General features: G+C 43.8%; 1 protein-coding gene across 1 annotated transcript; it reads left to right on the forward strand.

Annotated features, from left to right (window-relative positions):
* Positions 1 to 954: 954 nt before the first annotated feature.
* On the forward strand, positions 955 to 7156 carry FAM237A (family with sequence similarity 237 member A). Its single transcript, XM_065413859.1, has 2 exons — positions 955 to 1360; positions 7011 to 7156. The coding sequence occupies exons 1-2, from the start codon at positions 955 to 957 to the stop codon at positions 7154 to 7156; spliced, it is 552 nt and encodes a 183-aa protein (XP_065269931.1).
* The last annotated feature ends 5309 nt before the right edge of the window (positions 7157 to 12465 follow it).

Raw genomic sequence — 12465 nt, forward strand, 5'->3', positions numbered from 1 at the left:
GTGGTGATCTTTTGGTGACAGCTGATGGAAAGGTCAGATTTCAGATATTTTCTCTTTGTAGCATATAAACATGTGTAAGTATCAAATTTCATGATTCTAGCTCAACAGGAAAGTGTCACTGAGTCATCTGTTACAAGGGTGTGTATTTAATACGACCTGCACACTTCATTCCAGAGCCTTTCCAAAAATAATATATACACACGGGGCCGGCTCTGGCTTTTTTGCCGCCCCAGGCAAAAAAGCTTCCTGCCCCCCCCCCCCCGCCCCCGCCCCTGGCGGGGAGCACGGCAGGGGAGGGCGGCGAGCCCGCCGCGGCTCCGCTGGCGACTGGAGCGCCGGGAGGAGGGCGGAGAGCCCGGCCGGGGCCCCGCTCTCCCCGACCGGCCGGAGCGCTGGGGGGAGGGCGGCGAGCCCGCCGTGGCTCCGCTCTCCCCGGCGGCCGGAGCGCCGGGGGGAGAGCGGCGAGCCCGCTGCGGCTCCGCTCTCGGGCCGGAGCGCCGCGCCGCCTCCCTCCAGGTGCCGCCCCAAGCACATGCTTGGTGGGCTGGTGCCTGGAGCCGGCCCTGTATACACACAGTTAAACATTATTTTGGAAATGTTCTGAAAGAAATATACTTTGTAAAATATTCCTATTGAAGGTGGTGTTCTTGGCCAATTTACATCAGGGGACAAACTGCTGTTTTAGATAAGAAGAAATCTTGAATGAGTTTAGTGGATTTAGCTTTTGGGTAATAAACGTGGATGTTTATATCAAATATAATGGAATTGAATTAACAAACAAAGTACACACCAGGCTTAAGGCCAGAAGGGGCAATGCTATCATCTAGGCCAACCCCCTGTATAACACAGGCTGTAGGATTTTATTTCACGCATCCCATTCCTTCATTTAACCCAGTAACATATGAAGGTTAGATGATTTTTCAACTTCTGTTTTTGTGAAGTTTCAGTGACACAATGGATCCTGGGAACAGAGGAAGAATTCACTCCGTGAGACTTATCTGCTCTCTGTTAATCATGGGAGTGTTTTGTGTGACTCCTTTCTTCTGCCAGAGCCAAAATGATCCACTGGCCCTTGGCCGAGCTGATCCTCAGTGCTGGGAGTTCTCCACAGCTGCCTTGCTGGAGATGAGGAAGCCGCGTATTTCTGACTCGGTCAGTGGCTTTTGGGACTTTATGATCTTCCTGAAGTCATCAGAGAACTTGAAGCATGGGGCTCTGTTCTGGGACCTGGCTCAGCTCTTCTGGGATATCTATGTAGACTGTGTGCTCTCCAGAACCCATGGCCTAGGGAGGAGGCAACTGGCGGAGGCTGAACAGAAAATCACAGCTCTGCATTCTCAACTCACAGAGCAAAAGCAAGGTTATTACTTCTCTATCCAATACATGTACACCTTGTGGTGGAGAAACAGCAGTAGTGTACATAAAAATCAGACACCAGTAGAGAAATAGAAACAGATGGATGCAAGTTTGAATTGGAGAGTGAGAACCATGCAAGGGTTAGCATAAAAACAACTGAGTGCTTGGTGCTGTACAAGTCAAAGATTAATATGTTCAATAAAGAAGCTTAATCATGCTCAAAAACTTCTGAATGGGAGTTTTGCCTGAGAAACAACTGCAGACCAGGCCCAATATATGATTGACTTTTCCCACAGGGATCATAAGAAGAGGTAGAAGTGAACCACTTGAAACATGTATGGATACAGACAGGGAAGATAGATTAGTAACCAAACACATGAAGATATATTGCCCCATTAACAGTTTTAATGGGTAATGCCTGGTCTAGGCCAGCCTTACTCACATTCAGTAGTATCCTATTCCTTGAGCAGTCGCACTGGAACCATTGTGGAGTATGATACTAAACATGAACGCAATTAATTAATATACCGTGAGTAAAGTTTTTTGCCACTAGCTGTCTCCAAGTTCCAGCCAGGGCCTGGTTACTGGTAGATCATGTAGACAAAGCTGGGAATCAGGCTGTTAGTGTGCACAGGTTCTTTTTAAATACATACTTTCTGCTTAAGACTGATACCATACATCATGACACTAAGTAGGATGAAGAGATTTTTAGACACAGTCCAGTGCACGCACACTCTTAGAAAAGGAGGGATATTTTACTTCTGTTGTTACTCCTACTCTGTTTTGTGAGTTGTAATCTGATTTCTTAATGCTGTTGACTAACACCAGCTGGTAGTGGTCAGACTGCTACAGTGACAGCCTATTTTTTGTTGTTGTAGAACTATCTAAGCTCTCATCCAAGATCTTGTAGCTTCTTAAAACCACGTTGTTCATATCTGCCTTGCTTAGTCAGTGAAACCAAAAGTCAATTGCTAGAAGGAGATTGCTATCTGCAAATGGTATGAGGAGTTGAATTTCCATTTCTTAAGCATAACAAATTGTGCAAGCTTGATTCTTTAGTTTGAGCTGAACTATTAGCATTTGAATGATTTCATGGACCAATTCTGGGTCTAGATGGGAGAACCAAGGCAACTTTCAGTGGGTTTCTTTGAATATAAAACAATCTTCCAAGTTTCTACCTTCATACTTCTATTGTATCTTTTCACACTCGGTTGCTACAAACTGAAACGATCCTTGTCTTACTTTTCGAAAATATTTAATGCTGGCTTACACTATTGTTGTATGTTAGGTTTAAACAGTGTAATATCTGAAGCTGCCTCAGAGCCTGAGTCACAGTAATATCTAGGATAGCCCACTATAGTGGTATCAGTCAAACTGGGAAAAACCCTGAATCAATGCAGCTCAGCTCTCAGGCCCACTGACTAGAGAAATGGGCGAGGAGTCAGCAGACCTGAGTTCTATTTCCAGTTCTGCCGTGAATCTGCTGTGTGACCTTGGGTAAGTCACTTCACAGTGCCTCAATTTCCCCAGCTAGAAAATTGGACTAATGCTACTTCCTTAATAATGTGCCTTGGGGTGTAGGGATCAAGAGAGTTAGGTATTATCAGCGCATCTGATTTGGGTACCAAAAGGTAAGTCTAATCAATTTCACTAATTATATCAATATATCTGTTTATCATTAGTAGCAAATAGATTCATAGACTTTAAGGTCAGAAGGGACCATTATGATCATCTAGTCTGACCTCCTGCACAATGCAGGCCACAGAATCTCACCCACCCACTCCTGTAACAAACCCCTAACCTATGTCTGAGTTATTGAAGTCCTCAAATCGTGGTTTAAAGACCTCAAGGTGCAGAGAATCCTCCAGCAAGTGACCCGTGCCCCATGCTGCAGAGGAAGGCAAAAAACCTCCAGGCCCTCTGCCAGTCTGCCCTGGAGGAAAATTCCTTCCCCACCCCAAATATGGTGATCAGTTAAACCCTGAGTATGTGGGCAAGACTCACCAGCCAGCACCCAGGAAAGAATTCTCTGTAGTAACTCAGATCCCACCCCATCTAACGTCCCATCACAACCATTGGGCCTATTTACCTGCTAATAATCAAAGATCAATTAATTGCCAAAATTAGGCTATCCCATCATACCATCCCCTCCATAAACTTATCAAGCTTAGTCTTGAAGCCAGATATGTCTTTTGCCCCCCACTACTCCCCTTGGAAGGCTGTTCCAGAACTTCACTCCTCTAATGGTTAGGAACCTTCGTCTAATTTCAAGTCTAAACTTCCTAATGTCCAGTTTATATCCATTTGTTCTTGTGTCCACATTGGTACTAAGCTTAAATAATTCATCTCCTTCCCTGATATTTATCCCTCTGATATATTTATAAAGAGCAATCATATCTCCCCTCCGCCTTCTTTTGGTTAGGCTAAACAAGCCAGGCTCTTTGAGTCTCCTTTTATAAGACAGGTTTTCCATTCCTCGGATCATCCTAGTAGCCCCTCTCTGTACCTGTTCCAGTTTGAATTCATCCTTCTTAAACATGGGAGACCAGAACTGCACACAGTATTCCAGATGAGGTCTCACCAGTGCCTTGCATAACGGTACTAACACCTCCTTATCTCTACTGGAAATACCTCACCTGATGCATCCCATTAGCTTTTTTAACAGCCATATCACATTGGTGGCTCATAGTCATCCTGTGATCAACCAATACTCCGAGGTCCTTCCCCTTCTCTGTTACTTCCAACTGATGTGTCCCCAATTTATAACCAAAATTCTTGTTATTAATCCCTAAATGCATGACCTTGCACTTTTCACTATTAAATTTCATCCTATTACTATTACTCCAGTTTACAAGGTCATCCAGATCTTCCTGTATGATATCCCGGTCCTTCTCTGTATTAGCAATACCTCCCCGCTGTCATCCACAAACTTTATTAGCACATTCCCACTTTTTGTGCCAAGGTCAGTAATAAAAAGATTAAATAAGATTGGTCCCAAAACCGATCCCTGAGGAACTCCACTAGTAACTTCCTTCCAGCTTGACAGTTCACCTTTCAGTATGACCCGTTGTAGTCTCCCCTTTAACCAGTTCCTTATCCACCTTTCAATACTAAATACCAGAGAGTTGGCTTTTATGCAATGAAGGACTAACTAAAGCTCTTGAAAGAGCTGTAGAAATATATAGCTTCACTTAGCACTGTTCTCTTATACATCTCAAAGTGGAGAAAGGTTGAGTGTCTTGCCCAGGGTCATGTCACAAGTCAGGCCTGGTCTACACTGGGGGGGGGGAGGGGAATAGATCTAAGATACGTCAACTTCAGCTACGCTATTCTCATAGCTGAAGTTGCGTATCTTAGATTGACTTACTTACTTCGCGTCCTCGCGGCACGGGATCGACTCCGCTTCCGCCTCTCGCCCTGGTGGAGTTCCGGAGTCGACGGGGAGCGCGTTTGGGGATCGAGACGCGATACATTGATCCCCGATAGATTGATCACTACCCGCCAATCCGGCGGGTAGTGTACACGTACCCTCAGTGACAGAACTAAGCATAACGCTCAGGTACCCGAATCACATTTCCATGGCCTGTTTGCTATGCCACACTGCCTCCTGGTGGTTAATCCTCAGGGTAGAGTCAGTCTAAAAGGTGCTTTTTAATAAGCACCTTAACATTCAATATCATTCACAGAAAAAAAGCCATTACTTTCCACATCAAATATACCAAGTGATACGATATGGGTCATTTGCTGGAAGATTCTCTGCATCTTGAAGTCTTTAAACCATGATTTGAGGACTTCAATGGCTCAGACACAGGTTTGATACAGGAGGGGTGGGTGAGATTCTGTGGCCTGCGTTGTGCAGGAGGTCAGACTAGATGATCATAATGGTCCCTTCTGACCTTAAAGTCTATGATTCTATGATAAATAGTTCATACCCATTGAAGTACTAGTTGACCAAGCTATAGCTTTAGCACATTGCTTGCCTATCAAGGAATCAGCCCCCAGGGTTCCCTTCAGGTTTTCACTTAGTTTGCCTCTGCTTTCACCAGTGACTATGTAAAAAGAATACTCTCAAATGAGGTGCTTATTCTGTCTCCAGGGTTCCAAGGCAAATATGCTCCATTCACAAGTCCCGAGATGGCCTTTCATAGCCCTACACATTCAACATGCACTGGCTCTTTCTTTCTCACACTATTGTATGAGGTCAGATTCTGCCTCCACTATCACCTGTGCAACTCCCACAGTGGGTTTGTACAGGTGTAACTAATTGAACCTGTAATTAGATTTTTAGCATGCAATCCTGCTGACTGTACACAAGAAGGAAAATAATCTAGCTTGTTCTCTTAGCTGTGTTGGTTCTGCAGGGCTAACAGGAGTGAAATGCAGTAAAAGCTTACTTATGTCCCTAAAATAAGCAGCTATGATTGTAATAAACATAGGGAGCAGGTCTGTTGCTATTTTTACCTAGAGAGACAAGGTAGGTGAGATAATATCTTTTATTGGAACAATTTCTTTTGGTCCAATTGCTTCTTCAAGTCTGGGATATGTACTCCGCGTCACACCTAAATACAAGTTACAACAGATTGTTTAGCATAAATAGTTAACACATATTCTAAGCGACCATTCAAGGTAAAGTGGTCCATTAATACCTCTACACTCATAGGACAAAAAAAGGGGGAGGGGGGTAGTGGGTTACAGATTGTTGCAAGTGTCTTTATTAAGACCATGACTTTTAGCATCTAGCAAAGTTATGAATTTAAGCTCCCAGGCTTGGTTTTTGAAGGTCTTGTGCAGGTTTTCTTTAGGATGAGGACTGAAAGGCCAGATATGGAGTGGTTGTTTTGTGAAAAGTGTTCGCCCAGGAGTGATAATGTTTTTGTCTTTTATTGTTTTTCTGTGTGCATTCAGTTGAGAGCATAGTGATTGTCTGGTTTCACCCATGTTGTTGTTAGTGGGGCATTTAGTGCACTGGATGAGATACTTCACATTGTGATAGGCATGTGTAGGACCTGTGGATCTTGAAAGCTGTGTTGTGCGGGGTATTGGCTGCAGGTTTTGCATCTGTTATACCAGGGTCTGGTGCTGCTTTGACTTGGTGGGTCCCACTTTTCAGACTAGAACTACACTTAACAAAGCAGCTTGCTGGCTTTTGGGCCTCATCCTGCACTCATTCAAATAAAGAGCAAGACTCCTAGTGAATTAAATGGTAAAGGATCACTATGGAGCTGGTCCGAAGCCTAGTGAAATTGAGAGTCCATTGACTTCAACAGGATTTGGATCAGGTTCTGATTGTGACTGACAGCAACAGACAATATTATGATTCTGCATTTCTTACCAGGAGAAAACCTATTATTGTCCTGTATGGCTCATGCTAAGGCTCCAGGATAGGGTCCATAATGGAAAAACACAGTAAATTTCAAAGTAATTTACCAACTAGGGACACTTGCTTAGTTTTGCTCATTGTAAGACTGCATCTGATGCCAATGATTGGCTCTGATTAGTTGGCTACAACATTTATCTTAAATATCAGACTGGCAAAACATGGAGGATGAAAGCTACATAGGCTGCCAGCTTTACATTGTTTGGAAGCTGACCCTGACTTCCTCAGACATGTTTTCATGTCTCTTTCTTTCTTTTTTTTTCTCCCTAATTTCTAGGGACATTTTCTCACAATCAGAGGACACGAGTGCTGAACAAGAAAGAGCTGATTGAAGACTTAAGCATCCATGTGCACAAGAGTGGATCTGCATTACTCCGAAGAGTTATTGGAGGGCTAGGGATAAAGAGGAAACAATGGGTCTAGTCTGAGGTTTATCTGTACAGTGGATATTTTTTAAACAATTTCCTTTTGTTTTTTGTTTTTAATCTTCATTGGAAAGCTGCTCTAGGTGGAGGGGGAGTGCCTGTAGCTATCAACATTGTACCTTTGGGTTCGCTTTGACTTTTTGGACTGTTGTGGCTCTTCTTTTTTTTAAATGATGCCCATGAATTCAGTCTCTTTAATAAACGGCATGATTTATAAGCAGTTGGCCACCTTATTGTGTACATGAGCTACTGAAATTGTGTCTGGGGCGGTGCTGGAGAATAAGGCCCAGTCATGCAACTGGATGTGTACAGGCAGAGCAGGGGACCAACACGGAGCTCCACTGAAGTCCACAGTTTTGCCTGTATGGATTCAGTTGCAGGATTGGAGCCAAGTAGCTGTACTTGCTCTGTTTTAACTATAGTTTTATACATATAAGGCACAAACAGCAGCCAAAAGATCATCCTATTTAAAAATAAAAATAAAGAGTTAAAAAAATCCAGAACCTCCGAAATTCAAGCTTCCAGTTTTTTCCCATAGGTTAATAAGACCCAAACATTCTTCACACCATAAGTGAACAGATGTTCGCAAAGTTAACATTCCAGGAAGAGCGTCCATAAACAACTCCCACATGCATATTCATTTTCATGATGTACAATAGCAGCTATTTCCCTCAGGTAGCACCTGATCCTGCTCCACTGCAGTCAACAGGCGTTTTGCCATTGATTTCACTGGGAGCAGGATCGGCCCTGAGAAACCAAAATGAAGTAAGTCAAAAGTAAGAAACAATTCTATTCTAAAGAAAGCACACACACAAAAGCTTTCTGTGTCAGTTTCAATCAGCACATGGTTACCTTTCAATTCCCAAGGGATGCTAGAATCAAGTTAAATGCATTACTGTGACCCAGGCAGGCAAGCTGCTTCCTCTGTATAGAGCCCAGATGACTTTGCCCCTGCAGCGCACAATGCAGATTGGTCCTCAGGTTCTTATCAGGAATGGAGAGCTCCTAGATACATCGTAGGCAGAACAGGATGCGTAGCTTATTACTAGAGCTAGTTGGAAAATGGTAAATATTTTCTGCAAAAAGTTTAAAACAAACAAAATTCTGTTTTCACAAATTTAATGGAAAGTCCCTAATTTTTCAGCAAAAATGTGAAAATAAAAAAAATCAAAATGTATTACCAACTCCCTCCCCGTCCCCAAAAATTGTTTTGGTTTTCCATTGGAAAAAAATTGGAAAATTTAAACCAAGTAAATACTTCCCACATACAGTCATCTTTTTTGGGAGGTGGGGGGGGGGGAAGGGAGTTATTACATTAAAAAAATTATGTTGTTGATGGAAATGTTTCCATTAGCTATGTGTGACATAATTTGGATATTTGACAAATTTTGCTGCTTTTTCTGTTTGCAGATTGTCTGCAGGTAAATCAGTTTCTTCAAACTAACATTCAGTTTAAAGAATTATTCAAAACTATTAGCATTGAAGGATAAATTCATTTGAGGAAACTGATTAAATGTGCCATTCATTGCAAGAATTTAGTATTCAAAATTGTGGCTGTTTTTAGTGGATGCCTAGGTCAGAGGGCATGTTTCTATTACCTGGCTGAATGAATGTAACTATTAAGCTGCGTCTACACTACAAGCTAGGAGTGTGATTCCCCTGTGTAGGCATACTCATACTAGCTCTCAGCAAGCTAGCAGGAGTATAAACAGCAGCGCAGCCACAGTATTATGGATGTCCGCAGCGGAGGCACAGCTGAGCTGGGTCAGGTACATACCCACTGGTGTACTCCACTGCCAGTACCCGTGCTACAGCAGCTAAGCAGCTATTTACACCCATGCCATCTCAATGAGAGCTAGGCCGAGTATGTGTAGGCGAGTAGGGACATCACACCCTAGCTCGCAGAGCTGCCATAGCCTTAGAATCAGGTTTACAGAGCAAATACGTCCAAGTTACAAATTTAAAATGACTTTCCTTGAATATTCTGCAATATTTTCTATTCTGGCAAGTGTATCTGCCAGAAAACTCATTTACTGATGGACTCAATCCTGATAGGTACTAGGCACTCTGCCCCAGTCCAGAAAAACAAATAAGCACATAGTTGACTTAAAGCATGCACGTACAGGGAAATTCTGGCCCTATTAAAGTCGATGACAAAACTCCCATTGATCTCAGTATGGCCAGGATTTCACCCATTTACTTCAATGGGACTACATATGTACTGAAAGTTAAGCTTGTGTTTAAGTGTCTAAAATATCTGTAGGAGACAACCCCAACAGGAGCATGAACACAGGGACAGAACCTTTGTTTTCAAATATTTAGCAACTTTCACCAGCTTTAACTGTCTCAGGCTGTGACTATGGCCTACTAGTGTGTCCCCAGTACTTGCCTGGGAGTGGTGCCAGGACCATTCTTGCACTACGCTGCAGTACCAATTGGTATCAGGGCCTCATGGTGCTAGGTGTTGTACAAACACATACAAAGAAACAATTCCTGACCCAAAGAACTCACCGTCTATGAAGACAAGTGTTAGCCAAAGATTATGGGGGAGAAGGATACAATTCAGTATACACATAGGTACACTTGCAATTGTTATTACTATGGATAGACAATCGATAGATGGGGAGAGCTGGCACTATCTCCCAAGATTTCACTAGAAAAGTAGAAGCAGAGAGATTTTCAGAAGACACTGCTTTCTGCCTCTGACATGCTTTAGGAGGGGCCTTCAGGAAGAGGCTACTACTATGGGCTTGTTTTCGCTACGGAGCTAAATTTGCGCTGCTGCAATTGATGCAGCAGCATCGATTTAACGGGTCTAGTAAAGACACGCTCAATCGATGGGAGAGCGCTCCCATTGATTTCTGTACTCCACCTCAACCAGAGGCGGAAGCAATGTCAGCGGGAGAGCATCTCCCATTGACATAGTATAGTGTGGACCCCACGGTAAGTAGATCTAAGCTATGTCAACTTGAGTTACGCTACTAATGTAACTCAAATTGTGTAGCTTAGATCGACCGGCAGTGGTGGTGTAGACCAGGCCTGTAACTTTATATACTTTCCCTCTCGAACAACAGGATCCTGCATCCTCCTTTCTCCTGTTGAATAGCAAGACTGTTGGTGAAAGGTAATTGCTGGCCAAGACAACATTCAGCTTTGGACCAATCCACCATACAGCTCTGCATCAGCTCTTTTCCTTCATTAAGAAACTATAGCAGCCGTTTGACCTTTGAGGAAATGGGCAGGGAAAGGTGTGTGGGGGCGTGGGGTTGAAAGAATAGTTTAGTTTATAACGTAAGGTCATGGTATTATGAAGAGGTCTGGAGGCTGCTGCTGTAAGGGAAACAATTCATGGTATTAATTTTGCTGAAATAAAAGAGTGAGGCAATTAAATGTAAACTTGCAAGTAATGAAATTCCTGAAGGAACTGTTACCTCAGGCATTTTCTCCTGTCTGAAGACCTCAGAGCCTAATTCCATTTCATAGCATAGACCTTGTTTGTTTTTGACTGGAGCTCAATTGCTTGGCATGAAAATGCAACCTGATGATATTGAAAAAAAGATGACCTTGATGCTTGCTATAGATTCACTGACTCTAATTTGGGGCCCTGTCACAGACTGGCTGGTGCTTTTAGGGGAGCTGGGCCCAGCCTTGCCTGTGAGGGTAGTAGCCATGCACCAGCTGATCCTGATGTAGTGATTTAATGACACCCAGTAGCCTGGGCTGTGAAAGGGTCAGGGTGGACTACAAAGAGAGCGAGAGCACGTGCACATACACACACCCACTCTCACTCAGCTAGAGAAAGGAGCTCTGGAGTGGGCTGCTGAAGGGACTCATAGTGAGTAATATATGCCTGTCTATCAAGGGTGAGCCTAGGAAAAAGGACAAGGCCCAGAAAGGCAGTTCTGTGGGCTAGTGTTCTAGAGGAAGACCAAGGAGCTGGGCAGACCTAGGGAGAAGGCTGAGGGTATGTCTATATTGCAGCTGGAAGTGAGCCTCCTAGCCTCACACTAGCATACTAAAAATAGCTGTGTGGGTGGTTTTGTGGCAATAGCAGAGGCTCAGGCTAGCCACCCAATCTCAAGCCCAAGTTGGTCTGAGCCCACAGGATAGGCTGAGAAGTATCCCACGAGAGGCTGAAGGATCTCTTATTGGGACATGAACTTCTACCTGGACTTCTGTTACCCCAGAAAGGGCCTGGACTAGATGTGGCTTAGCCACAGGGCAAGTTTGGATGGAAACAGGTCACTGTGGGACCAAAGTGGCTGACAATGCTAGATGCAAACACCTTCAGCATGATGCTCTAACACAACAGCAGTAAGTGGAACTGCTTACAGGCGCTCAAGGACACCTGTTAGGAAGAAAGTATGTACTTGATTATGAATTGCAAGTATGTGCATTCCCAGGGCCCTGCAATCTTAAAACTCAATTCCTGGAAGCAGGCTCATTGCTAATGGGAAGAAATGCAGCTGCCTCCCACCACTACCCCCTGCAACCCTAAGAGTAGCTCTGATGTGAGCCCAGCGTACTGCTGCCCCTTCCTTACTATTCCTCAGCCTGAGCACCATAAAGGGAGTGTAACAGAACATAAGAACTGCCTAAAAGGAGGGACTGTGGCCTTTTAACCATTTTTTTTAATTGACTAGAGGTAGCTGCCTCCTGTAGGTCCCCCATTCCACTATGTGTTCTATTTCTTCTTGTGTCATCACTAATTAGATACCACTGGTAGAGAATCCATCTCCTTTGGCACGTGCAAACTATGAGCCACAGCTGCAACCCTGTATCTGGGCTACTATAAAGGGGCAGTCAGGGATCCCCCCGCTATAAGGGAATCCTTAGGTGGTACAAAGCTGGTATAGTCAGCTCTATTACTGTACCTCCCCTCCCCAGCCCCAACATCACAGAGGATGTCAGGGCAGTGTGGGAATTCACAGCACTCTGGCCGATCCTCAGCTGGTGTAGCAGTCCCCAGAGGCTGCTCTAGTCTAGGGGATGTTGGAGGATATTTTGGCCCTTGCTGTTTACAAGAGTGGCAGAATGGAAAGGTAAGTTTGAGCCACCTTTCTCCTCCATCCTCAGCTGTGCTGAGGATTTAGCCCAATATCAGTAGTATTTAGATCAGCTGGTTCAATGGAAAATACTGTCATTTATTTATATTTAAATAATACAAATAAAGCCCAGGCAAGAAGCTCCACATGCCCTAACAATTAGATTTATAATCTCAAATCATCAACATGCAGCAGAAAAATGTGCAAACAATGACTGAATTCAGCCAATCAATGCAGGAAATCTGCACTTTTAGCACACCAG

Source organism: Emys orbicularis, chromosome 11 (assembly GCF_028017835.1).
Source record: "Emys orbicularis isolate rEmyOrb1 chromosome 11, rEmyOrb1.hap1, whole genome shotgun sequence".
In the NCBI taxonomy this organism is placed as follows: Eukaryota; Metazoa; Chordata; order Testudines; family Emydidae; genus Emys; species Emys orbicularis.

Bases quoted from the DNA above. Each gene is read 5' to 3' on its own strand.
- FAM237A (XM_065413859.1), top strand. From the start codon at position 955: ATGGATCCTGGGAACAGAGGAAGAATTCACTCCGTGAGACTTATCTGC. The intron at 1,361-7,010 runs GTTATTACTTCT...CCTAATTTCTAG, and splicing joins ACTCACAGAGCAAAAGCAAG to GGACATTTTCTCACAATCAG.